This window comes from Arachis duranensis, chromosome 6 (genome assembly GCF_000817695.3).
Source record: "Arachis duranensis cultivar V14167 chromosome 6, aradu.V14167.gnm2.J7QH, whole genome shotgun sequence".
Taxonomy (NCBI): domain Eukaryota; kingdom Viridiplantae; phylum Streptophyta; class Magnoliopsida; order Fabales; family Fabaceae; genus Arachis; species Arachis duranensis.
In genome coordinates this window covers 14,230,054-14,257,700 of record NC_029777.3, presented here as the reverse complement: position 1 = coordinate 14,257,700, position 27,647 = coordinate 14,230,054, and the positions used below count along the sequence as shown (strand labels likewise).

At 32.5% G+C, this 27,647-nt stretch overlaps 3 protein-coding genes and 1 long non-coding RNA gene across 5 annotated transcripts; 1 reads left to right on the top strand and 3 right to left on the bottom strand.

Annotated features, from left to right (window-relative positions):
* Nucleotides 1-9,677: 9,677 nt before the first annotated feature.
* On the bottom strand, nucleotides 9,678-10,270 carry LOC107492980 (outer envelope membrane protein 7). The gene has a single exon (XM_016114057.3). It carries the CDS (start codon nucleotides 10,100-10,102, stop codon nucleotides 9,896-9,898), a length of 207 nt encoding a protein of 68 aa, XP_015969543.1. The 5' UTR covers nucleotides 10,103-10,270; the 3' UTR covers nucleotides 9,678-9,895.
* Nucleotides 10,271-10,881: 611 nt separating this feature from the next.
* LOC107492979 (small nuclear ribonucleoprotein SmD1a) lies at nucleotides 10,882-13,024 on the bottom strand. Its single transcript, XM_016114056.3, has 4 exons — nucleotides 12,899-13,024; nucleotides 12,755-12,831; nucleotides 11,425-11,616; nucleotides 10,882-11,311 (listed from the first exon to the last, which is right to left on the bottom strand). The coding sequence occupies exons 1-4, from the start codon at nucleotides 12,910-12,912 to the stop codon at nucleotides 11,250-11,252; spliced, it is 345 nt and encodes a 114-aa protein (XP_015969542.1). The 5' UTR covers nucleotides 12,913-13,024; the 3' UTR covers nucleotides 10,882-11,249.
* Nucleotides 13,025-13,293: 269 nt separating this feature from the next.
* On the top strand, nucleotides 13,294-20,179 carry LOC107492978 (uncharacterized). Of its 2 annotated transcripts, none has more exons than XM_016114055.3 (17): nucleotides 13,294-13,483; nucleotides 14,152-14,272; nucleotides 15,050-15,198; nucleotides 15,431-15,514; nucleotides 15,596-15,658; nucleotides 15,846-15,977; nucleotides 16,079-16,315; nucleotides 16,646-16,765; nucleotides 17,072-17,121; nucleotides 17,390-17,552; nucleotides 17,656-17,793; nucleotides 18,400-18,522; nucleotides 18,605-18,703; nucleotides 18,970-19,059; nucleotides 19,160-19,244; nucleotides 19,386-19,516; nucleotides 19,621-20,179. In XM_016114055.3, the coding sequence occupies exons 1-17, from the start codon at nucleotides 13,469-13,471 to the stop codon at nucleotides 19,762-19,764; spliced, it is 1,944 nt and encodes a 647-aa protein (XP_015969541.1). In that variant the 5' UTR covers nucleotides 13,294-13,468; the 3' UTR covers nucleotides 19,765-20,179. The 2 variants fall into 2 exon arrangements, with proteins under 2 accessions (XP_015969541.1, XP_015969540.1); XM_016114054.3 differs by having other exon boundaries at nucleotides 16,079-16,354.
* A 2,126-nt stretch (nucleotides 20,180-22,305) lies between these two features.
* On the bottom strand, nucleotides 22,306-23,179 carry LOC107492966 (uncharacterized). The gene is made up of 2 exons (XR_008010359.1): nucleotides 23,027-23,179; nucleotides 22,306-22,682 (listed from the first exon to the last, which is right to left on the bottom strand). It is a non-coding gene; the product is annotated as an uncharacterized LOC107492966 (long non-coding RNA).
* Between the last annotated feature and the right edge of the window lie 4,468 nt (nucleotides 23,180-27,647).

Below are 27,647 nucleotides of genomic sequence, written 5' to 3'. Positions count from 1 at the left end.
AAGTTTGCAAGAGGATTTGGAGGCTAATAATTTGGAAGGAAATAAAGTTGAGGAGGCTTGCATGCATGGTAAACCAGGCTGGGAGCAAGTTGTGAGGAAAGGTAAAACAAGCTGGGCTAGAAGCAATCTAACAAGGTTGATAAACCCCATTTTTAAGGCTTATCTTGTGCTGAATTTAGAGTATTTTGTTAATCTTTTCTCACACTTACTCAATAAAATAGCATAGTTTTGTGATTGTCTCCTTACTTGTGCTTAAGTATGAAAACGTGCTTTTAACCCCTTGAATTGATGATTTTAATCTTTCTTTGATTCCACTAGATGCCTTGATGTGTTTGCTAGTGATTTCAGATTGAAAAGGGCTAGGAATGAATCAAGGAAGTGAGGAGAAAAGCATGCAAAATGGAGAAATCATGAAAAGCCAATTAATTAGGAATGCGCCTAAGGAAGCGCGTGCGCACTTGCTGCTTCCGCACGGATTGTGCACTGCTCCAGGGGTACGTACGCGCGCTGTACGCAGATGCGCCGATGCCTATGCTGACACCTTTAATGAAATCGCACCCAGTGATTTCAGAGGGGCTTCTAGCCCAGTTTTGAGGCTCATCTTTGGCGGAAAAAGGCTAAAAAGACCAAGGACTGAAGGGGGAAGGCATCGAATCATGATTCATCACTTCTCATTCACATAATTTTAGGTTTTAGATGTAGTTTTCTAGAGAGAGAGGATTTAGGATTTAGGATTTCTTCTTTCAATTTCTCCTTAAGTTCAAGTTCAATCTTCCTTTAATTTGGTTTCTCTTCTACTCTTATTGATTACTCATTGTTACCACTTTAGTTTGTGAACTTTTGATGTTAGATTCGATTTCCATATTAATCCAATTACTTTTCCTATGGTTATTGTTGCCTTCATTCATTTGTGTTATTGATGCTTGCAATTGGTAGTTAGATCTATTCCCCTTGCTAGTTTTCTATGTTTTCATTTTTATGCCTTCCAAGTGTTTGATGAAATGCTTGAGAGGATGTTAGCTTAGAATTTTATGTTCTTGGATTGGGATGGTAACTTGGGAACTCTTGAGTCACTAATGTCTAAGTAATTGATGGTTGGAAGCCATTGACTCTAGTCATCACTAATTGATTTAGTGGATAGCTAGGACTTATGACTTGGGTTGATTTAGCTCATTTAACTTTCCTTTACTACTAGTTAGAGGATGATTTAATGGGATTGATCCTTGCCAATTCTCATGTTGTGGTTAGTGATAAGGATAGAGATCCTTGACCACCAACCTTGCCAAGACCTCTTTATCATTTGATTTTTATTACCATTTACTTTTTCTTGTTCTCTTATTCACAAAACCCCAAAATATACATTTTCATGTCCAATTATAAGCACACTTCCCTGTAATTCCTTGAGAGACGATCCAAGGTTTAAATACTTTAGTTATCAATTTTATTAGGGGTTTGTTACTTGTGACAACTAAACTTTTGCATGAAATGATTCCTTGTTGGTTTAGAAGCTATACTTTCAACGAGTATATATTTGTGAAATTCTAGACCACGCAAGAAATTCGTTCGTCAAAGGTCCAAAGAGGCACTCAATCGAGAACCGATTCGGGTGGAGAAATTAGGCCCACCATCCACTTCTCTCACACGGATGGATCTAGCTCCTATCGTGCCAGGGTCGAGTCACGAGTCAAGGTTGGACACAATGCTTTCCGTGTTGGTGAGACGTCGATCTCCTCAACCTGACACACCGCAGTGCCTTGCGGCTCCTCTCTCCGGAAACGACCAAGGCCGACGTCCCTACAGAGCTTGCCAATTGAGAAGAGTAGAGGAATGACGGTGGAAGCATTGTCATGTCTTCTTGTAGCCGTGAAGGAAGGTGTTACCGTGGCGGTTCCATTGGAGAAAAAAGTCGTGTTGCCAGCTGTTGCTGCATCGGCAGGGGAGAATAAGAAGATATTCCATGGAGATCCGACAAACATGAAGGTCACGGGAGTCACTTCCACTGGGCAAGCCTCGGTTTGAGGTTAGTGAAGCACTTTGATTTCCTTGTTTTATATTTTATATTATGGATAGTTTAAATATAATAGTTTGAAATATTAGGGGTGCTTCTAATAAGTTAGCCCGAGTGAATTGGAAAGAGCTGGTTAGGAAATTTAAACCTGTAATTTTTATTGTGGTTGAAACTTACTGTCCATTTCAACACTTGAAACTGTTTTGGGAAAGACTTGGTTATCACCCTATTGGTATAGTGGATGCGTCAGGACATAAAGGGGTATCTGGTTCCTTTCTACAATGCAGGGTGTTCACTGCAAATGGGTTGATGCTTTCGATCAATGTGTTACAGTTGAGGTTCAGGTAAATAATGTGATTTAGAGGTGCAGTGGTATCTATGGTAGTCCGCAATTTAATACTAGAGTTCTGCTATGGGATTATCTTGTTACTCAGTCTTCGTCTTTCTGCGGGCCATGGATTGTTCTTGGTGATTTTAATAAAGTACTATTCTCTCATGAATCTAAGGGTTGTCTTTTCTCGAGTTGCCATGCAGATCGGCTTGCTGCCTCTCTAGGGGATAGTGATCTGTTTGACTTGAAGACTATTAGAAGATGGTTTTCTTGGTAGAGAAAGGTTAAAAATGGTGTTGAGGTGGCAAAAAAATTTGACCGGGTTTGTATCAACAGTGGATGGTTATCTCTCTTTCCAGAGGCTTACGCAGAAATTTTAAATAGGCTTCAATATGATCATTGTCCTATCCTAGTGCGCTGTACTGGTCGTCCCCAACCGAAAAAGAATAGACCTTTTCGGTTTATTGCGGCTTGAGCAACTCATCTAGGGTACAGAGATATTGTGAACCAATCATGGCAGACTGGCTACAGAGAGATACATGGCAAGCTTTCAGAAGTGTAAAAGAATTCTTTGGAGTTTAATTCTAAAGTGTTCGGCAACATTTTTGTTAGTAAATGCAAATTAGAGAGACAGATTAATTCCCTTCAGAAGCGACTAGAAGTAATAAAATATTTGTCTATGCGGCAAAAAGAACAACAGCTGATTGAGGAATTTAATAGCACGCTTGTGCAGGAGAAACTTCTATGGTTTTAGAAATCCAGAGAGCAATGGGTAAAATTCGGGGATAGAAATACCAAGTTCTTTCATGTCCAGACTCTTGTGCGGAGAAAGCATAATAGGATTCATGGTCTCTTTCTCTAAGATGGGGTGTGGGAAACGGACCCGAATGTCTTTAGAAGGGAAGTTGAATCCTTTTATAAACGCCTATTTTGCCAGTCGGAGGATGTAGACTTAGGTTGTCTTGGTGATGTGTTGCTGCCTTCCCTAAATGATGAAGCCTATTGTAGCCTCACAGTGCTAGTTATTCTGGAAGAAGTTAAGTCGGCTGTTTTTAGTATGCATTCTTTTAAGGCGCCAAGCCCTAATGGGTTTCAAGCTTTTTCTTTAAAGAATACTGGGAGATTCTTGGTTTTGATGTTTGGACTATGGTTCGTCATGCGTTCTCTGGTTTGGATATGGATCCAAGGATGATGGAAACTCTTGTGGTTCTTATTTCGAAGGTAGAAAACCCGGTTTCCATGAAGGATTTCTGACCTATTAGTCTCTGTAATGTGGTTTACAAAGTTATAACAAAGGTCTTGGTCAATAGACTTCGTCCCCATCCCAAAGAAATTGTTGGGCCCCTTCAAGGAGGGTTTATCCCAGGGAGAGAAACCCCAGACAACATCATTGTAGTATAAGAGGTTCTCCATTTCATGAAGAAGACAAAGTCAAAGAAAGGCACCCTGCCCTTTAAGATTGATCTGGAGAAAGCGTACGATAGAGCGGATTAGATATTTCTGAAACAAACCCTTGTGAGTTTTGGCTTTCCTCCTCCGACAATCAATCTGATTATGCGTGATGTCACTGCTTCCTCACTGTCTATCCTCTGGAATGGGGATAGATTAAATAGCTTCACTCCGAGCAGGGGTCTTCGGCAAGGAGATCCTATATCACCGTATCTGTTTGTGTTGTGTATGGAGAGATTGTCCTGTTCTATTAACCAGCAAGTTGATAGGGGCTTGTGAAAGCCGGTTGCGATTTCTAGAGGGGGTCCAAAAATTTCTCATTTGATGTTTGCCCGATGATTTGCTTCTTTTTTGTAAAGCCGAAAAATAGCAAGTTCAAACTGGAATGTTTCAGCGATAAGAAAAGAGATTTTCACCGGAGTGTCCTCCATCAGATTCATCTAGAATTTGTGCAAGTATTTAGGAGTGAACCTTAATCACTCTCGGGTGACACGCACAACTTTCAACGATATTTTGGACAAGATTCAGGGAAGGCTAGCTAGCTGGAAAAGGGAGATTGCTTAATAAGGCGGGCAAACTCTGTTTGCTTAACTTGGTAGTGACTGTTATTCCTACTTAATGCATGCAAGTATCTCTCTTCCTTAAAGGGATAACTAATAAGATAGAATCTATGACGCGAAACTTTCTATGGAAGGGTCAAGCTGATGGTAGAGGCCTGAATTTAGTTAACTGAAAAGTGTTGGTCACCCCTAAGAAGTTTGGAGGTCTGGGAATTAGAGATCCTTTTTGTGCTAATATTGCTCTTCTTGAAAAGTTAGTTTGATAACTTTTTCACCATCCTGACAAGCTATGGGTTCATCTGTTAACAGAGAAATACCATTCTTCTAAGGATAATTGTTTCAGTCAGTCTCAAGGAAGGGGATCTTATATTTGGAAGAGTATATGTCAAATTTGGGATATCCTGAAGGAAGGTTTTATTTGGTGTATTGGGAATTTGAAATAGAACTTTTGGTTTTCTAAATGGAGAAGAGAGGGGCGACTATGTCAGGAGATGGATTATGTTCACATTTCTGATTCGGATATCAGGATCTTGGACCTTTAGTCATCTGAACAGTGAAATCTTGAGAATATCTATTCTCCTCTGAATCAATCTCTGCAAAGCAACATGAACTCTTACAACCCGGATGTTCAAGTTGGTTCAGAGGTCAGTTGGTGTTGGACTAGTGTGGCTTCAAAGGTTTATGATGCTCGTAGTAGTTATTTGTGGCTCAGTAAGAAGATATTTAGTTGGGAGGATAGAGGTAATTGGCTTTGGCTTTGGCGTCAACATGTTCTGAAAAAGCACAAATTTTTGGCCTGACATGTCTTCGGGAGGCTCTTCCTACTGCTGCATTTTGTTTTAGGAGGGGAATTTCGCACACGATAGTTGTCCACGATGTTTCTCAGGTCAGGAATCAGTTTTACATTGTATTTGGGACTGTCCAAAAGCCCAACTAGTTTGGCAAGCTTTAAGAATCTCCGATCAACCAGTGGATTTAATGAGTTAGTTCTTACATAATAGCACACAATGTCCCTTTAGATTCTTTTCTGGTCTCTGATGGATTTGGCGTTCGAGGAATAACGAAAATTTTCATCCTCACGAGCATTGGATCACAGACAAGGTGATTGGTATGGCTTTGTCCTTGGAAAAGGAGCTCCAAAATATTTTTGAGTTGCAACGACTGTCTATCCACTCCACCATTAGTGGCTCTTGGATTCCCCCCTCAGTGGGTACCTTTAAGATTAATTGTGATGCTAGCTATCCTGGCAATGATGGTCGAGTTGGTTTTGCTTGTGTTAGCAGAGATTGGAAGGAAAGGTGGCAACGAGGCTGTCTGGAACAATTGAGAGTCGTAGCATTTTGCAAGGAGAGTTGTTTGATATTTGGAGAGGCTTTCTTTTAGCATGGGACTCGGGACAAAGAGACATTATATGTGAGACAGACTGTGTGGAAGCTTTTACTATTATCAATAATTTACAGGATTGCTTTGGGTTTATTAATCCTTTGGTGTTAAAAATTCGAGATCTCATGTCTTGGAAATGGCGTGTTGATCTCCGATTGATCTTGAGAAATGGAAATACAGTAGCAGACATCATGGCACAAACTGCAATGAGGACCCTTTCTCCCGAAGTAGAGCTTCTGATACGTGCTTCAAATATTCGTGATATGAAGAGTTCAAGTGTTATTTAGAAGATATTAGTTTATATTTTTAGAATATTTTAATTTAATGTATTTTGATTTTGTTTATTTAATTACTAGATTGGGCCTTATGATTATGGGCTTTAGGGTTTTTCTTTGTTTTAACCTAATAAGAGGTTATAAATACCTCCTTAGCTATTGTAGTCGTAGAATAGAATTTTTAGAGGTTTCAAAACCCTTTTTTGGTTTCGTGATGAAATCATGGTGTGAACAATTGAGGTTGAGGAGTCCCTCTCTTGTTACATTGGGGAATTGAGTAGAAGATTGAGGAGTCCCTTCGATTCAATTTCCAAACTATGGCGTTGGCAAGTTAGGTTGAGGAGTCCCTTTCTTGTTACGTCAAGAAATTGGATAAAAAGTAGAGTGATTCTCTTTATATTCAATTTCAATCTATCCTTTTTATTTCTATTTCAATTTTAATGTATCTTTTTATTCAGTTTGAATTCTTGTCTTTATGTTTATCTATTATTTCCGTATCAGCTTCCGTTGCCTTAAAAAGAATTTGAGAGTAATATTTAGTGGCACTGCCTTTCTTAAGCAGTTTCTTGTTTATTTTTTCTTTCTTAGTTGTTGTTTATTTTCTTTAAGTCACCAAAAAATTTTTGAGAATTTGCATGAAAGATGGAAAAGTATTAATTAATGAAACTAAAATAAGCCATTGGTCTACATTACACAAAATATTAATAAATGAATTTTTTGAAAGATTTTTTTGCATATAGTAAAAGATTGTTTTATTATATTTATAGATTCAGCAAAATAAATTAATAGAGTAAATAATCAAATTCGTTACGAAAGATCACATATTCTTTAAATTAGTTATTAAAAGATTTTTTTAATTAAATTTATCTTTGATTTTAAGTTAGTTACACTAGTGTTTCCATCAATTTTATAGCTAACGATATCAAATTTATTGACGTAGCATGTTAAGTGATACTACAACATATACTAACAATCTCAATTAATTATTAAAATAATAAATTTATGAAATTAAATCAAATAATTTTTCACTTACTAAACCCTAATCCCAATCTCATGAGCTAATTGGACTGATTTGATATAATTTGGTAAACTAAAATTAAAATTATTAGAAATTGCTACAAATTTTTAAAAGCTTTATATGACACCTCATACGTAAGTGTCCAAGAGAAAGTACAAATTGAATTCATTAATGTTTTGGTAAGAGCAAGAAGATTATAAAAGATTATAAAAATTGATATGTTTGACAAGTCAAAACATATGTAAATGCAATTGCCAATTTAAGGTTTTGATCAATTTACACTCTATTATTACAAGTGGGAAATATCACCTTAAGTAAGAAGTATCAAATAAAAAAAGCAACTTGAATTAAAATCAAACAAAATAATAAAGATTGACCAACATTGAAAAATATGAAACCTTTAAAAATTGGAACACAAGTATCAAACTAAATGCAAACTGTCCACCATCAATTGTATTCTTAGACATTAGGTACTTATGTTTGCCTCTAAATAAAGATTTGCATAATATAGTTCTTTTTTTGGACGAATATGATATAGTTCTTAGGTAAAATTTATAAGAAATATGGACTTGGATTAAGAGTCTTTACTTCTTCCTTATTAATAGAAAATAAAAATATACATTATTGTTGTAGTTTTGCTCTTTTTACTAGTATCTTATTATGTTATTGTTGAGAAAAAAATTATATTGAGGTTATGTTGTATTCGGAACGGATCCAGAAATAATATTATGGGGGTCAATAACACATATAATATTAAAAATTATGTAAAAAAATTATATAATATAAGATGTATAATGTATTACAAAAATATATCGATAGAGAATATATTTTAAAGTAAAAAAAATATGTGTATACTTTTTACTAATGAAGTGGTCGATTCTTCGTATCATAAAATTCACCGATAATAGAATTTGTGTCAAATTTTTCAGTAATTTTCTTTTTAATATAATTAAAAGACAACTAGTAAGAAATTCATCTTTTATTTTGTTTCTAAGTTATTTTCACAATATTCATAGTTAAAAAAGATCTCTTGATTGTAGCAGTTGAAATAAAGAGAATTAATACCAAATGAATAAAAAAAGAAAAAATATTAGTAATAATATATTTTTCAGATTTCTTTAATATTGTTACTTACTTTTTAGATATTAAAAATTATTAATATTTAAATTAAATTGGACTTTTATTTATACTAGACTAAATACTAAATAATTTTTTTAAAAAATTTAAATTATAAATAACTTATTACTATTAAAAAAAGTTAGGGACCAAGACCGCCACTCGCCCCCTTTATGTTCGTCCCTGGTTGTATTGTTGCTCAGATATTTATACAAGTGAATAATTCTAAAGCCAATTAATTGTGGATATTATATTTATACATATTTCTATTATGATGTTACTTTATGTATCACATAATAAATAAATTTTAAGATAGTCAACTATAGAATTGACAAAAAAATTAACGTGACTAATTTAAAAAATTTTGAAAGACGAGTTTGATTAAAAAAAATATTTTAAAAATTAATTTAAAAAAGGAATAATTTTTTAAAGATAAATTTAATCATTGACTGATTTTAATATCATATAAATTTAAGTAGATATTGTCTCTTGAAAAATACTCCTATATCTATATAAATTTTTTTTTAGATGAATAACATTAACACCGTAGTTAAGTTTAAAACTAAAATAGTTTCCCTTAGGTTACCTAAATTAGGTTAAGAAAACGATATCTGCTATTACTCCTAATCCAGGTGGCCAAGCAGTGATGGAAGATCTAAAGGTTAGGAATCTCCCCTCTCCCCACAAAGAGATTTTGTTGCTCTTCACATGTATGTATGTTTGCATGCATATTATGATATGATAACATGGATGACCAGATGATCCTAGTCAAAGTTACATAGAAATATTTTATAGTTCGTTGATAACGGCTTCAAAATATTTTAGCTTCTAAAGTTATATTTTTCACTAACCTTTCTAATTTTTTGGTTGTTTATCCTTCGTTACTGAGGCCAAGTCCAACTCCACTTATCAAATTAACTTGTTTGTTATTCATGTCAGCCTAGGTACTTTTAGATTAATTCATGTGTACCTGTACATGGTACCACTAATTGTTTTTCTTTTATTGTTTTTTTTTTTTTTTTCTGAAATTAGCGGTGCGATTCAAATTCCAATATTTAGGTAACAAAAATATTATTTGTACATTAAAATTAAATATATGTAATTTAATTTATTTTTAACATGTATTTATATTTTAACATATATTTTATATTAATAATTGATTTTAGCGATTAATTTTAATATACATTTAATATAATCCTTTACATAAATATAAAGAAACTATGTCATTTAAATTATAACCCAGTAGAATGGTACCACTAATTGTTAGAGTAACAAATTTATTCATTGATATAAAAAACCACTAAATAAAAAGTATATAATATATACATAGAGTTATAAAATTGTAGAATTACTTGACTTCAATAAAATCTTTAACAAGATGTAAAGTGATAATTGGTGTATCTAAACCAAATCTCTAACAATAAGAGATACAAATGAACGTAGTTGCTTGCTGTTTGTTGTAATGATTGTGTAATCGGAGCAAATAGTAATACGATTTTCATGATAAAGGCAATGATTGGTTTCGTATTTAAGAAGATGACAAAAAAAGATTGAGTAGTTGATTCGATTATTCTGCGATTGGAACATGAGATAAGAGAATTCAATAAAGAGCAATAGGAATAAGGTGGAATTGCATTGCATCCTAGTGAGTCCAATGTTCCAATAAAGAGAAGAAGAAAGAGAGTTGGATGATTGTCCAGAATACATAACAGATTCGAAAGAGGGAAAAGGAAATAAGGCAGACACCACCTGGGTTCAAGCGTCAGGTGCAGGTGGAGCAGGGGGATCCAGGGGTTTGGGTTCGGCCGAAGGAACGGCGTCATCGTCGGGGTCTCGAGCCGGGTCGGATTTGTCTATGTCGGACCGGGCCTTGCTCAGGAACGGCTTCAGGGCCAGCTCTATGGCGGCCCACGCCAACGCTAGGGCTCCAACAACAACCACCGCATCTTTCGCCTTTCCCATCTTCTTCTTGTTCTTGTTCTTGATTGAGTGTGCCACGTGCCTTGTGTTTTTGTAGTATCAAAGAGTGTGGGGGATGGGGGATTGTTATGGTGGTTGCGTGTGTGAGATGGTTGGTCTCTAGTCTCAAATTAGTCACTGCCACAATTTCCCCATCCCATTTCTTCGTTCTTTTCCTCTATTCTTCCTTACACTATACGACAACATTGATACCCTTAACTCATTCATTTTGACCCATGGTTAACTTATTTGTCTTTTTTATCCTCCCTTTACTAATTTGTGGTGCCGGGACATCCCATTAATCTATCCAAATAATGTAGATGATATGATAAGATAGAAACAAATAAGTCTCGAAATTTGAGTACTATGTTTTTATTTATATGTACTATCAAATTCTTATACAAATTTACGAAATCTTTCATTTCTTCGCTTAACAATAAAATAAATTTCATATCATGTTGAATGTCAAAGGTAAATCCTGCACAATCATTATTCTAATTGGTTTAATCTAGTCACTTGATTCAATCTAATTTGGTTTGATCTAGTTATCTAATCTAGCCTAATTCGTTCAACGAGCCATGATTTATCATAGTTTAGCTCTATTGATTCAGTTGGGTCTAACCTATTTGTCCTTTTTGCTATCCAGAAAGTGTTCGTTAATATCTCTTCTGAGACTAGAAGATTATCATAGCTAGCTCCTACCAAAGTCGCTTCCACTCTAGCCATTAAGGATTGTACCATTTTAAAGTAATCCATTTCTTAACATGCAGAAAGTATCCTCATTTGATGTGGCATAAGATTAATCCACATGGTAATCCCTTAAAAGAATGTAAGGTTTGAGGTCCAAAGTATATAAGGTCTTAAATTAACACAACCACCACGACTACGAGGCAAGGGGAATCCCCATTAATTCCTCTAACTTCTTCACCTTATCCCAAAGCTACATATATAGGAATGTTTCAGTTGAGAGGAATCAGCATTACCCTACAGGAAGGAATTATACACTAGAAATAACTGATAAGAAAATAGCAACATTGACAGAGTCATGACTAATGAATAATAACACTCCTTGGATGTCTTTGAAATCGCCCAGAAAAAATTTCCTACAAAAGGGTATACAACCAATGCCACAAAACTTGCGACATGAAACTTAACGGCCACGACCACGTCCACGCCCGCGTCCTCTTCCCCTTCCTCTCCCCAACGGCTTCCCTGCAAATGAAATAAAAACTTTGAGAACCAGAAATCCCAAGTACGCAAGCAACCTAAACACAAGTAGTTTCTTCGGAAAAATGTGGCAGTGTCCACAAAAGAATATACAGTACCAGCAGTTGGCTTCTTAGGCTTGACTCTTGGAGTCTCTTCAACTAGTAAAGTCTCGAGATTCAAGCTGTCTGGAAGGATGTAATAACGAATGTTGTTGCCTCTCACACTAAGATGATCCAGAGTCACTGGGTTTTTCCCTTTCAGGGTTAGTTTAACGGTTTTCAAATGTGTATTCATACTGATATCAACACCTGTAGCATAGCAACAAATTTCCAGGATCAGTTCAAGTACAACAAAGTATTTTCCATCTCCATCCCCCCAGAAAAAAGGCTAAAAGACATCAAATAGAAAGACATGACCAATATGTATTTGCTAGATAAAAGGTGAAGTGATGATTGCTTAATTAGATAGTGTTCAACTTTCGAACAATAAGAAAGTAGCAAACTAGCAATGTGTTGCTCAATTGTAGACTTACAACTCTCACAAACGATGTTCACTCACTAATTATAAACATTGCATGATAGTGTTCAGACCTATGTTTCAGGCACCCCAAAATTCAACACTACAAAAAATACAATATCTAAATATTTGTAACTTGGATGTCTCATGCTTATGTAGCTTAAACTAAATCCTAGCCTATAGCAAGTTTATATGCAAAGATCTACTTCAATGTGACATAAGGGATAGTATTTGAAATATGCTTAAAACTGTCAAGCATACAAAGAACTAGAGGAAATACAACCAACTCCATGAAACAAAAAATCACCCTCTATTCTGCTCCACTTCAGAGAAAACCAAAATAGGGATTCCAAAACATATTAGTTACATCATAAGTTGAAAGATGTTAGGCCAATAGTGAAAAAAATTCCCAACCTACTGAGATGATAGATTGCCCATGAATAAGAGACAGAGCTAGTACTGGTATCACAAATAACATCACAACATAACTACCCAGCACTTAAGGAAGAATGTGTAATTCAGAGTTCAAACTGAAAAGAAATAGATTATAAACAACAAAATCCGCCTCCTGCTTGGAGAGAACGACATCTATGGAATCAATTGGATATTGAATACAGAATGCAAGTGGAAGAGACAATATCCACTGACAAACCCTAATTCATACATGGCTGCCAGTTTCAATAAAGGAATAACTAACACAAAAATTCTGGTAATGCCAGTTAGAACTCAGGAACTGCATTAGGTTTAGCAGTTGGGAAACCAAACCAATGAGCATCATTTCAATATGCAATTGGCAAATGGAATGAAGCACTAACAAAGCAGCAATGCTAAATCAGAAATGTTGAATCATGAAACCAAGCTAGGGTTTAACAAAAAGAAGCAACAAAATCCAAAATGGCAAAGAACTACATTGGGAGAAAAAAGATGAACCTGTGATAGTGCCGTGGACAATAGTACCGTTCTTGAGCTCGATTGAAACGGTTTCGTTGTTCAACTTCATGAGAAACCTGCACGAATATTCACAGAGAGCTTCCAGCTTCAGATTGCACGAAAACAAAGAGAAACAGTAAAAACCTAACGAGCTTCATGGTGATGGTGGTGGCAGTGGCAGAGACCGAAGGAAGACGAAAGCTGAAAGGAGGCGAGTGTGGTTTTGGGCTCCAAAACGACAATCGCTGTATATGAACGACTCAAAATAATTAAAAAAATTAAATATTAAATAGAGATGAAATTTGAAAATTCAGAAATTGGGAGGGGCATATGTTTAATTATTTATTCTTTATGATAAATTGTTAATATTTAACATTTCTATTAATAAAATTGGTAATATATTTAATTTTGTATAAAATTATTTTCGTCTATGCAGAAATAAATTTTCAATATTTTAAATGGATAGCGTATAAAAGGAAGATATTATGCAAATTTAATAAAAAGAATAAAAATAAAAAGGGAAAGTGGGTTAATGTCGGTTACTCGAAGAGGGATGACGCCGATATATCCTAAATCATAAGCAAAGCCGCAGATCTTCGAACTTCAAAACTGCAACAAACTCTCATCTTCTCAAACATCGATTCACTGCTCCCCAATCCCAACCAAAAACCCTAATTCCGATTCTTCCTCACTTCTCATCAATCCTCAGCTCCTATGAGCTACCACGCGGTACATAATATTATAATATTCTTCTTCATTCTCCAAAACCGCAATTTGCTTTTATTTCTCTTTTCATTTTTGAAGTTTTTTCTTTTTCGTTTTTACTTTTGACCTCATTCTCTTTCTCAATTCTAGTTCCATGGTTGACAAGCATCTTGAGTAGTAAGTAGTACGAGAAATCAATCAACGGAAATAAAACCAAGTCAATTGTTGTTTTATACTAAAAACCATTTCATTCTTTCTCCGCATTCGAACACAGCGTGTTCTTCACGGTTTTTGTGATTATAATTTCATAGATGCATCAGACTTTAGCTGGCATTCCACAATTTAATATATGACGGTATTCAAATTTCATTTCGGCATGAAAACTTCACCGCACAATAGCTTTTGCTTACATAAGTTTTCTTTTTTAGTAGAATTGTTTTAATGTGTCAATGGAATTGTTCTGGCTTGTTGATTTTTGCTATTTACTTTCATCAATGGACTTCAAAGTGGTAAATTTTTGTGGAACTTTTTCATTGCTAAGCATAAATATTTCACCTGTTATAATGTCACCTCCTTTTTACTCTTGGCAATCTTATGTATACCATTGGATTGTTGATGAATTGTCATTTTGTTATCATAACTTTCTATGCTTCGTTTGTTTTTCTTCTAATAGTGAGTTCTTTATGCTTCAGAATAGTGAAGAGGGCCGAAGAGGTTGGAAAAGGAAGCCCCCGGGAATGGAACGTTGGGGGAGAGAACAGAGGCCGTACGATACAAACTCTAGACCTTACGATAGGAACATGGTTCCTCATGGTAGGTTCTTCTTCTTCACCCTCTCTTAAATTTAAACACATTACAGAGATTTATCATCAAATATTGAGGACTATATTGCGTGCTGCAGAGATGTTGCATTGTGCTTTACCTCGTCGTAGTTTAAGAATTGCTACATTACATTTTTCTTTAAGCTTCTGTTTTGAATTTGACTTTTCAAATTAAACAATCCCTCCAAATAAATGAAGCTACAAATAACCTTTAGCTTTGAGAGGTTGTGTATTTGTTTTTCCTATATGTAGCAGAATTCTATGGAAGATGACTGTGTGTATGTTGAATAATGTTATATTTGAGATGTTGATTGCATGCTTTCAAATACTCATTGTCTTTGCCTAAGAAGATATTTTCTTTATTTGAATCTTTATTTGTGGTTTCAATGTTATATATGCCCGACTTTGAAGTTAGCTCTTTTTCATTGTTGACTTCATGATACGTGATTCCTTACATACTGATTCAAATGTTGAGATAATATTCTAGTGTCCTTGATTATAGTGTGTTTCTGAGTAGAATTAATTCTATCAGTATTTAGTTAGAATTGATTTTGAAGCAAAGTGATTTATGTTTGAGCCTTAAAAGTTGTTGTGACAAAAATATAAGTTTTTTACTTTTCCGGAATCGATAATAAAGGGAAGAATTGATCTTGTTCTACTAGAGCCAAATAACTAAAGAAACTGAACCAAACACACTAGTAACATGGTTGTATTGTTATATTCTTTTATTTAGTTAATTAGAAGTTTTTAAGTTGATCTTATATTGCAGGTTGGTTAGGCTGCCCACCACATGGTCAAGAATTAGGATTCATAATACCATCAAAGGTCCCACTCGGTGAATCCTTCAACGATAACATCCTAGGTCAGAAATATACTCCCAAGCAAGCAATTCTTCAGCAACGAGCTTTAGGTAGAGAAGTAAGTATAGGAAAAGCACAAGGTCCATCATTTTGGGCTATCTAGACTTATTATTTGTTGAATTCCTGAATCAACAGTTGAGGGAATTAGATAGCAGTGCTTAGCAATTTAAGAGTATCTTATGTTGTTCTGAATAAACTGTGCTTCATACATAACATGTTATGAGTATTCTCTATTTTACAGTCCCTTTGTTGAATCCAGCCTCATGATGGTCTACTCTGTAATTTTGCAGCTTGGTTTAGTGCTTGATCTGACAAATACTAACCGTTACTATCCAGTTTCAGATTGGACAAAAGAAGGGATTAGTCATGTTAAGGTAGTATATTAACTTTTGTGGAACTGTTTTATAAATGCTCGTTGCACTTGGAATTTTGAACTTCTATTTTGCTTATGGCAGATAAGATGCAAGGGAAGAGATTCTGTGCCTGATGATGAATCTGTAAAAAAATTTTGTGACGAGGTAGCTTCCATTTTGTAGCATATGTATTATCTGTGATGTTCATGCTCATTACGTTTATACAGTATTTTGATCACTGCTCAGAGTGTGATAATCTATTATTCTCTTGTTGGTAGCCTAGGAATGGTGAACAGTTCCTGATATCTCACTTGAGGTTTTATGATTTATACCTGTTAGACATTCTTTTTAGGTTCTGGACTTTTGCTCCCGAAGAACAAATACAAAGAAATATATACTAGTACATTGCACACATGGGCATAACCGTACAGGTTATATGATTGTTCATTTTCTTGTGCGCACAGAATCCATTTCTGTGACTGAGGTGAGAAACATCTGAGGAAAGTTTATAAGCTGGTTTCAAAAACCTGATTCACTCCAATAATTGATGTGTTGTGCATATTTTTGTGTGTATGTATCTCTCAGGCAATAAATAGATTTGCTCAGGCTCGTTACCCAGGAATTTACAAGCAGGATTACATTGACGCCCTATATATGTTTTATCGTGAAAAGAAGCCTGAAGATCTTGTTTGTCCTCAGACTCCAGAATGGAAAAGACTTTGTGAGACAGATTTTGATGGTGCTGCTGTCCCAGCTGTAGACAACTATAGAGATGTGCCTCAGCAGGATGCTGTAGAAAATTATGGAAATGTTCCTCAGCAGGTGCATGCTGTAGAAAATCATGGAAATGTTCCTCAGCAGGTATATCAGTAGATGCTCCTTCTTGTACTTTATTATTTGTAGTGCATCTTTAGGTTGAATTCCATAGATAGATGCTTGGAAAGTAAACTTCCCACAAGTTTGAATGGTTGTGCTAAGTTGATAACTATAATCTTTTGCTTCCCCAAATTTATATCATTTTATTTATCTTGTTTTGAATGCTTGCTTAAGTTAGTTTGCTTTGTTGAAATCTTTTGGGGAAAAAACCTTCAACTTTTTGCTTGGAGTTATAGGTATATATGGCTTTTTCTTACGTTTGGTTTTTTATTCTAGGAGAATACCATGAGGAATGAAGCATTGACTAATGACGATATTTTGGGAGATTCCATTCCTTCATATCAGCTGCATACAATGCAAGAAGTTTGTTATCAACTGCTCAAACTGGGCACAGGGGTCGGTTCATGAATTGGCTTTCGTTGTATTTTGCATCTGTAGTTTAATGTTTCCTTTAGAATAGTTTCTTAATGTCTGCTGCTATATTTCTCTATTTTAATATCATTTCATATGAATGCTATACTTATTTAATTAATGGGTTTTGCTTTAGTTTGATTGGCATCCCTGAATTATGAGGAAATTAAAAAATAGGTTCAGCTAAAACAATTATGTGATTTGGAAATGTCAGTGTCTTACACATAACTTTATATCATGATTTGATTGCATTATGTTTGGCTAATTGTCTTTGATGTTATCTCTTTTCAGGGGAGAGGACGTCCGCAGTTTCCTGGATCACACCCCGTTTCTTTGAACAGGTTAATATAACTACATTTGATCATTGATTTTCATTTCTATTATACTGAGTTATAGTTCAGGGGTAATCATAATCATGAAAATATGTGGATCACTATTATTATTAGTATACGTGAATCCTTGATCAATTTTATATTTTAAGTAAATTTGGAAAACATTCATATGGTGCAGTTGAGTTGGAGGGAGGGAACACTGTTGAACACAGTTTTAATAAATTTGTTTGTTATCTTCTGTTTGCCAACCGACATCAGGTTACCTTGTTTTCTGCAGTGAAAATCTACAACTCTTAAGACAGCGGTATTACTATGCCACTTGGAAAGCTGATGGAACTCGTTACATGATGCTGATTACTTTTGATGGATGTTATCTGATCGACAGAAAGTTTCTCTTCCGAAAGATCAACATGCGGTTTCCTTGCAGATACTCAAATGGGGTATGTGCATTTTTGTTTGCTGTTATTTCTGTTAGTATCTTGATATACATATTTTTTAGATCCATTCCTTTTATTTAATCATTTTTAATGAAACCATTTCAAGGGTACACCTGAGAAGAATCACCACTATACATTACTTGACGGGGAGATGATTATCGACATGGATCCGCATACGCATAAGCAAGAGAGAAGATACCTCATTTATGATCTGATGGCAATTAATCAAGTCTCAGTGACAGAGGTATTTATTGGTTGACAATTGTAGTGCCTATAGTTTGGTTGGTTCATCCATACATTTTACTATTCTGAAATATTGAAAATACCAGTTAACTCTTGTTTGATTTTGGGGTTTTGAGTGTCTATTGGTAGTGGTTGGCGCAAAATAGATCGTATTAAATATTATAGATAGGGTATTTGTATTATCACTGAATTTATGTATATTCTCCTAAGAATCCCAATGAAAATGAGCTCCTGTAAGCTTTCTTGTTGAATTTGTAACTAGTTCTGATTCTTGGGCCATGGTTTGCGTGAAAGTTTGCAACCTTAATTAGTTCAAGATAGACATCACAAGACAAATGCAGAAAAGAATGTTGCATAATTATGGAAGCAGCATCTTATTAACTAAATAGTGATATAATAAGTTTTATTCAAGAACGGTGATACAGTCGGACGCTGATCAACAATGTTCAGTTTCTGGCTGAGCATGATTATTTGCTGCCAGAAAAGGAAAAAATAGGAAGAATGTTTATAAAACAATTTATATCCTGGATCTCTGGTTGGTTCCCATATAAGTTCTGTGCATTTTCTTGGCAGAATTTGACTTGACCATTTTTGTTAACGCTTGCAGCTTCCATTCTACGAACGGTGGAAATTGCTGGAGAAAGAAGTAATTGAGCCTCGTAACATGGAACGAGAGGCTCTTTCCAAGAGTACAAATCCTTATTACAGATATGACTTGGAGCCATTTAGCGTATGTATAGTGATGCTTATTATTCTACTTTAAGGGCATTTTCTAGTGCGATCAACTTTATATTGTCGTGCTTATGTTTCAGGTGAGGAGGAAGGGGTTTTGGTTACTTTCTACCGTTTCAAAGCTCCTTCATAAATTTATTCCACAACTCTCGCATCAATCAGATGGTCTGGTGTTCCAGGTTATAATTACTATCTCTAAAAGTTTGAAACCCTGCAAGCATAGATTGGTTCTGATTGAATAGATGCTATAACAATGCACGGTTCATTTTATTCAGTTCTTCCTGCTTCAATATATAAATTACTATTAGCTACTGAGTAATGTAGATATAGGTGTACCCTTTTATCAGTGAAGATTGCCCAACTAACAAAATACTATCAATTCATAAAGATGGGTAGATGCTGTTCTTCTCAAATTTTCTGTTCTTACTGATGTTTGATTCTACAGGGTTGGGATGATCCATATGTCCCTCGCACACACGAAGGTCTTTTGAAGTGGAAATATCCCGAGATGAACTCTGTTGACTTCCTCTGTGAGGTTGTATAAATACCTTTCGTAAAGTTAAGATGCACTGATTTTTGCCAAAAATTGTCCCCATCATTACAATCCAAATATATTGTGACGTCTTATTTTACAGGTTGGAGCAGGTGATCGCCCCCTCCTTTATCTGTTTGAACGCGGAAGGAAGAAGTTAATGGAAGGGAATAGAGTTATTTTTAAAGGTTTGTTGGCCTATAATTTGATACCGTCTAGGAAAACATAATTATAAACTCTGATACAGTTATCTGAGTAGTTTATCTAAGATTGGTATTTGCAAAAGCAAACCATAATTTGTTTCCCTTTTTTGCTTAAACCATTTGCAGATGCATCAGATATTTCTTCCTATTCAGGGAAGATCATTGAGTGCTACTGGGACGCCACAGAGCGTCACTGGGTCTGTATGAGAATCAGATTTGACAAAGCAAATCCGAATGAGATTAATACCTACAGAAAGGTTTATTCTTATTTCCTCTTAATCCTCCTGTGTTTTGGTTTAATTAGTTAATGTGAAGAACATGTAATACAAGTTTACTTTTTAAAATTAATTTGATGGCACAGGTAATGCGAAGCATAAAGGATAACATTACCGAAGAGTTGCTGTTGAATGAGATCAATGGAATCATTAGCCTACCCTTATATGCAGACAGAATACAAAGGGATATCAAGGCTCACCAGAACACCGTCTTGTTGCGGCGCAGATAACTGATAACAACGTAACTATAATAATCAAAGCTAAGTATTCCACTGCTACTTTATTGAAGATAAAAAAGACTGCTAAACCAGGTGCTGCTGGCGGAGCTGTGCATTTTTGGTTGCCAAAGTCATCATTGTTGGTTGGGGCAAGAGATCTAGGTTATAAGATTCTGTTTGGGCTTTAAGGTTTTGATAGCTGTTGTATATTAGCAATTTTGTCTATCTTCATTATTCTTTTCCTCCTCGTATAGATAGGGATGTGTTCGTCAGTTTGTACCATCATTTTTTCCCTCAGAAGTAATGCTTTTTATGAGTTGATAATTGATAAAAATAATTCCACTACAGATGAAGAGTTGGCTTTTTTATTTTTTATTTTTTGCTCATGTGATCATAAATTTTGTTTAAAGAGAAGTGGTTTTTGTTATGAATATTTTAGTATTATTATATTCGTTATAATGCTTTCCTCCATTGTTCGTTTCTTGAGAGAGTCGAGTAATGTCATGGCAAACATATATATCTATCTAGCTAGATCAGTTTTTACTACAAAAATTAAAGCTCTTCAAAGGTTTCCTTGAAAAATGTTGATATTGTTTTAAGAAATCGCACCTCCAAAAGTGCCTAAGATCGTGAAACATCAAGATTTTGTCCGTTTTGGTGAGACTATCAAAATATTTGTAGATATATTGAATTCAAATTTATGTCATTTTATTTTAATTTGCATATTGAAGATCTTGTGTCTCTATATTAATTACGTTGAATATATATTTAGTTTAATTGTATTGAATTTTATTATGTGTTAATTTTTTTTAAATAAAAATTAAACTAAATATCTATGAATATATGTGAATATCCACTTTTCTAGTGAAAAAATAAATAGGGACTCATGAGTCATGATGGAGATGGAACGAGAAAGGAGACATTTTACTGAATGGAAACTGACTAGATTGTATATATATATATACTTTGATGTTAGTGTGCGTTGTGTTTTTCATGAAAAATAAAACAATTCATTAATGTTTTAGAAGAAAATTAATAAATAATAAAGAGTAATTACCCAAATCAGTCTCGATGATTTTAAAAACGGACATTTTAATCCTCAAAAAATTAATACACAAATTAATTTTCAAGATTTTACTCCGGCAGTCCTCAGTTTATTTTTTGACAGAGTAATTATTTAGATCAATCCAAAAAAAAATTAAAAATTGACATTTAGTCTCCAAGAAAAATTAGTATACAAATCAATCTCCAACATTTTTCTCTATTGAGTAAAGTATTATTTTTGTCCCCAACATTTGGGGTAAGTCCTATTTGTGTCTAATATTTAAATTGTCATATTTGTATCTCTAACGTTTATAAAAGTGATTCAATGTTATCCTACTATCAATTATACTAACAAATCATATTATATTTTTTAATTATTCTCATTTGGATGTATTTATTCTCAATTAGGTCTCATTTGGATGTGTTCGATTTTAATATTATACCCACTATTTGTGTTTAGATTCAATTATGTCCCTAAAAAAGTGAATTATGTAAATGTTATAGGAATTAGTTTCAACTTTTGATAAGCAATTTTTTTGGAGTGAATCATCGATTCTATCCCAGACATTTGTATTCTAATTTCAAAAAGAGATTTTTAAAACTCAAACTAAAGCGTTCATGATGTGTAATTGACGACAGGATAACATTAAATCACTTTTACAAACGTTAGGGATACAAATAGGACGATTAAAACCTTAAGGACACAAATAGGATTTATCCTAAACGTTGGAACAAAAATAATACTTTACTCTTCTTTATTAGACATAACAGTCTTCTGTCTAAAAAAATAAATAAAATAATAATAAATTTATTCAATAGATTTTTATGTATGTATTTATAATATATATATAGTCACTAAATAATAATAATAATAATAATCAATAAAATTATTAGAGATTATCCTATAAAGAAATTTAAAGTTGAAATCATTTGATATTTTGTATTTAATATAATCAAAAGATGTCGTATTTTAAAAATCATGTTTGTATTAAAAAAATATTTTAATTTAAATTTCAAAGTATCATTATTCACCTTATTTGTTTTTAACGAAAAAGAGTGTATTATTATTATTGTTAATTGCTTAATATTATTAATATTTTTTGTATTTTTGGACAAAAATAATAATAAATTTATTCATTAGATTTTTAACTTTGTCCAAAAAATACAAAAAATTATAGTACAATATTATTATGCAATTAATAATAACGATAATAATATTAATAATTTTTTTAGACAGAAAATTGTTATATCTAACAGAGAAAAATATTAGAGATTAATTTGTTTATTAATTTTTTTAGAATTAAAATGTCTATTTTTAAAATCTTTAAAGATTGATTTAGATAATTATTCTATCAAAAAATAAATTAAAACTGATTTGCTATTAGAGTAAACTTTTAAGAATTGATTTATATATTAATTTTTTTAAAAAATTAAAATGTCTTTTTTCAAAAATTGTTGGACTTATTTGGATAATTACTCAGTAATAAAACCATGTAGCTAGAGCATAGAGGCAATGGTGGGCCAGGTTGAAACCCTATATTTTATTTAGGAATTGAAATACATGACATTGATAACAATAAGTGGCACATTACAAGATATCAAGACGTACAGGTACACATAACATGGTGTATAGAAATACTCTATACTTTTATTTCATAACTCCTATATATATATAGAAGCTGGTGCACGCGATGCATAGATTATCGATGTATAAAGCTATGCATATTTTGCGATCTTACGTGGAAGAGAGTAAGATTCGCAACAATACATTACGAGGCCTAACCAGCAATACTCATGGCATGTGCCGAGCTCTTCTTCTTTCCCCAACACATAATAAGCTACACCACTAGGGATTGATTCCAACACTTTTGTTATGCTTCCTGCATCTTCCATATACATTATGAAAAATAAATATTCACATATGTCACACTGAATGGTGCTCTTATTATATATATTCTATACGAATTTAACTTCAATGTTATAAAATTTCTGTAAAAATAAATGAAAATTTTTTGTTCTATTCTATTTATATTGTGAAATATATATCAACAATGTGACTCTCATTTTTATTTTTTAAAAATAAAAAATCTACTTAACTTACCCCCTCTCTCCTTCTAAGATGATTACTGATGTAACACAATATGAATATATATATATAGAATAGACAAAAAAAATTATCATTTATTTTTACAGCATGTAAGAAATTCTCATTATATTATATTATTATTACCTTGAGTTGCACCAGCTTCAAATGGCTTATTATCAGTAGCCACAGCATAGGTGAAAAATAAGCACATGAACAGAAAGGCTTTCATGGTATAATTCATCTTTAATTTGATATAAAGAGAGGCTAAAATAGTAAAAGGTATGAGATGAGAAAGATGAGAAGACCTTGGGGAATGTCTGCTCTATTTATAGGAGCAATATAATAGAGCTAGGGAGACATATATGTGTGCATTGGTATATCTATCTTTGGTAGTTTGGATTGGTAGTTGAGCATGAGAGAAACTTGCATGGTAGTTTGGGAGACTCCATATATACTTTTTTATTATTTCATACTATATATATATATATATATTATTGTCTTTTAAATTTTTTTAATGAAAAAATAAGAATTTATATCATAAAATCATGTCTCTCAAAAATTTAAATTAATATAAAATATTATATAAATAGTTATATTTTTAAAGTATCTTTACATGTAAGAAATTTTTTGGTGAATGATCAAACAATATTAGATTAAATTAGATAAATTCTGACATTATGTCATAATTTTTTTTAAAATTTAAACGAATAAAAAAATTATATCAATAATTATATTTTTAACATTTTAATTACCATTAAATTAAATTAAGATATAATAAAACTCATACACATGATATAATTACAAAAACAATAATAATTAAATCGTTACTTGACATTCTCACTGATATTTTTCTCGCTTTATATACAAATAAAATATGAAGAGTTTGAAATTTTATATGAAGTCTTTAATTTAGTAGTGGGAGTCTAATGATTATTTAGCTTTAATGCATTTTATTTGTATTTACTATGGTTAGAAATACAAGTATTTCATATGTTCTTTTTTTATTAATTTAAGTTTTGAAAAGAGTAATTTCATGACATAATATCAAAATTTTTATAACATAAGTCTCGAGTTCAATCCTTGTTGAACTATTTTGTATGCATGTTCTTTTAACGTGTAATTCTATACATCTAAGTAAACTTGAGTTGGTGTTGAAGTTTTGCATATATATGGATCTTGTTTCATGATAAAAATCATACTAGATATGTTAAATAAGATTACATTTTTCTTGCGTATATTTGATATATAAGCATTTAATAAAGATAAATTTGAGTGATGAATTTCTCTTGCTTATATTGTACTACACGTACATGTTGAAAAGAAATTGAAATTAGATTTCTCTTACTTATGAACAATCAGTTAGAGCTAGAGAAATCAAAGGACCAACAAAAAGACAACGTCGTACTTTTGATCACTTTTGGGTGTTGTTTTTCTTGGTACTACACTATCACACATTCACACTATATTAGTTGAATGTGTATTTGGGACCATGAAAAGAAATTATGTTAATAAATGATCAATGGATTATGGTACGTGCGTGCACACTAAAATTAGCTACTAAAGTTAGTTATTAGTATAAAATATATGTTGGAATATAAATACACGTTAAAAATATAAAAATATTATTTGTACAAAAATATATTTATAATTTAATTTATTTTTCATGTATATTTTTGTATTCTAATATGTATTTTATATTGTAGCTAATTTTTGTTACTAATTTTGGTATACACAGAACATAGTTGTTAAAAATAAGTTAAATCACATATGTATTTATGTATAAATACATTGGTGATTAATTTTTGTGGCTAATATTAATGTACGAATAGTATTTTTGACGATGAACAACGGCCATGATTTAGCATAATATTGGCATCATTTTTTACGATTGATAATTCCTTATTTTTCATTCACGTATTCTATTTGAATCTTGATACGATGAATTTGTATGATGTTCATGTAAATCATAAAGAGGAAAATGAGAATACGATATTGAAGCATGTTACATTGATAACAATATATAAGAGGCACGTATACATATACTCTATAGTTATTTATTTCATAATTTCATGGATGCATAGATAGATAGATAGATAGATATAGAGCAGCTATGCATAGCTTGCCATCTTACGTGGCAGGGAGTAAGAATCGCAACAAACTTTAACGAAGAAAAAAATGCAATAGGTATCGCATTTGCCAAGTTCTGATCCTGATGATCCCAATCCACTTGCAGTTGCAGGGATTATTTCCACTACTTTTGTTGCATCACTAGCACTAGTAGCCGCAGCGTAGGTGAAAAGCAAGCACAGCATCAACACAAACACTTTGCTATTCATCTTTAATAAACACAGGCTATTCAAATGTATATATGTGAGATGAGAAAAACTGTGGGAATGTCTGCTCTATTTATAGTAGTGGAGGGATTATATTATATTCTCTGTATTTGGTAGTTAGGATTGTTAGTTGAGCATGAGAGAAAATCCATCACCTGCCTATGGAATCAATCATCATTAATTAAGTAGTCCCTAATATAACTAGACGTACGGATTTCATCACCAAAAATAGAGAAAACAACTTTTAATCAGCTAACTTTAAACAATTATAATTAATAATCATTAATTTTATTTTTTATATAAAATAAAATTTAAATAATCACTAATTAATGAGTATGAAATACAATTAAATAATATTTATTGATTTATTGTTAGTTAGATCTTTATTAGTTATCTAACAAATTTGTTTTATCACTTTGACATTAACTATAAAGACCAACATAAAAAAAATATATTAAATAATAATTACAAAAATTAATATAACTAGATGCAACCGTATATATCAATTTGAAGAGATAGAAAAATATTGGTGGTTTGTTTTTTTTTTTCTTTTTTTTATTGTATTTTCAGCTTAATTAACAAACTAAAAATTAATTTATTATAAATCAAAATTTTATTTAAAAATTTGTCATTAATAAATAAATTATTGTATGTATAAAATAAAATTCGAAGATTTAATATTTATTTGAACTAGCTACTAAATCAATCCAAGTTGATTTGTAGTTTGGTTAAATTTTACAAGAGTTGTAGGACAAAAGACTCGTCATACCCTTGGTGTAAAGTAATTTGATCTTCAATATATTCTTGTTCTCATCGTCTTTGTTATTCTGATCTTTTAATGAAAGATTATATTTTTAGTAGGATTGAGTATTGTATATATAATCATATGTACAATGTATTGATAGATGAAAAATAATGTATGGTATTACAAAGACTCGCTTTCTTGCACTCTAATCTTTCTTCTCATCTCAATCGTTATTCTTGTGAAATTTCATCATCTTCTTCAAAGGGATCTTATCTTATGATCCTTAATTAATTTATTTGAATCATATTAATTCTCCAGACTAATTCATTTCGGGTGTAGACAACCCTATATATACAAATAGGAAAAAGAAAAGGATTGTAGCAAGAGAAGCAAATGGAAAAATTAAAGGAAACAAATCATTGTATTTGTAATTTTATATATACGTGTTAGGGCACTAAGGCACTAACTTGTGATATCCATATTTTTTGTCGTCTATTTATATGAGAGTTTAGAACTAAGAACCTAAAGAAGAAAATTAAAACGGAAGATTTATAGTAGCCATACCTTTCCTTTATTTTACTTCATAAGTCCTACTTCTAGTTTTATTCAGTTTATTCAAGTCCCTAATTAAATTTAAAGCTATAAGAAAAGCTAGTAGAACAATATAGAAAGAAAATATTTAGGAGAATAATTTTTATTTATATTAACTAGTAATTTTAGCTAGCACACATATTTATTAGTGTATTTAGAATTTTTTTTCTTAATAATACTGGTCAAAAAGAGTAAATTGTGCTGGTTTTGTAGAATTGCTTAACAATATATATATATATATACACGGTAACTGGATATGGATAAAATGTGAGTTAGTTAAGAAAGTAGTTACAACTAACTGAACTCATCAACTCATCAACTATTAATTTTGGTGAAAACTCACATGCAGTTGTCTTTGTAAAGTTGTTAATTAAAAAGTACTAGATAATTTAATATATTTGACTAAATTATTATCTAATGGTATAAACTAACAACTTCACATAAAAATAACTTCACATGAGTTTTCACCTATAATTCCTCTTCTTTCTTTCTTTATTTTTTTCTTTTTTATTTTCACTACCAATATCCATCTCTATATTTTGTTCCTTACCTTTCCTTAGCTTCATCATCCATAATGGCCTTAATTATGTTAAAGTTCATCTATATAGTACACATTTAATTATAAAAGTGAGGGAATTTTTTTTTAATGGAATTAATTGATGGATAAGTGTTATGATTTGCATAAGCAAATGATTCTATAGAAGTTGTGGAGGAAATTAGCATACGATCGATATTGATAAATTCAAGCATGTGACATTCATAATAATTATAAGTGGCACGCACATTACAATATAGAAATTGGGAGGTACATGCATTCATGGTGGTACATATATAGAAGATGGATTATTGAAGCTAAGCAGACACATAATAAAATATAATACACACATCATAATAACATAGTGATGTGCTTTATTATATTTCATAGTTGTTCCATGATCTATGCATATTTTGCCATCTTACGTGGCAGGGAGTAAGAATCGCAACAATATTTAATGATCCCAATCAGGCAATACGTATCGCATTTGCTGAGTGATGAAGATCCTTCTCCCAACACATAATAATATCCAGTTTCAGGTATTATTTCTAGTACTTTTGA

Coding starts and splice junctions, on each gene's coding strand:
- LOC107492980 (XM_016114057.3), bottom strand. CDS start 10,102: ATGGGAAAGGCGAAAGATGCGGTGGTTGTTGTTGGAGCCCTAGCGTTG.
- LOC107492979 (XM_016114056.3), bottom strand. Junction 11,617..12,754: donor TGTCCACGGCACTATCACAG/GTTCATCTTTTT, acceptor GCTATGCTACAG/GTGTTGATATCAGTATGAAT. Junction 11,312..11,424: donor GCCTAAGAAGCCAACTGCTG/GTACTGTATATT, acceptor TTTCATTTGCAG/GGAAGCCGTTGGGGAGAGGA.
- LOC107492978 (XM_016114054.3), top strand. Junction 14,273..15,049: donor TAGGAACATGGTTCCTCATG/GTAGGTTCTTCT, acceptor CTTATATTGCAG/GTTGGTTAGGCTGCCCACCA. Junction 16,355..16,645: donor ATGGAAATGTTCCTCAGCAG/GTATATCAGTAG, acceptor TTTTTATTCTAG/GAGAATACCATGAGGAATGA.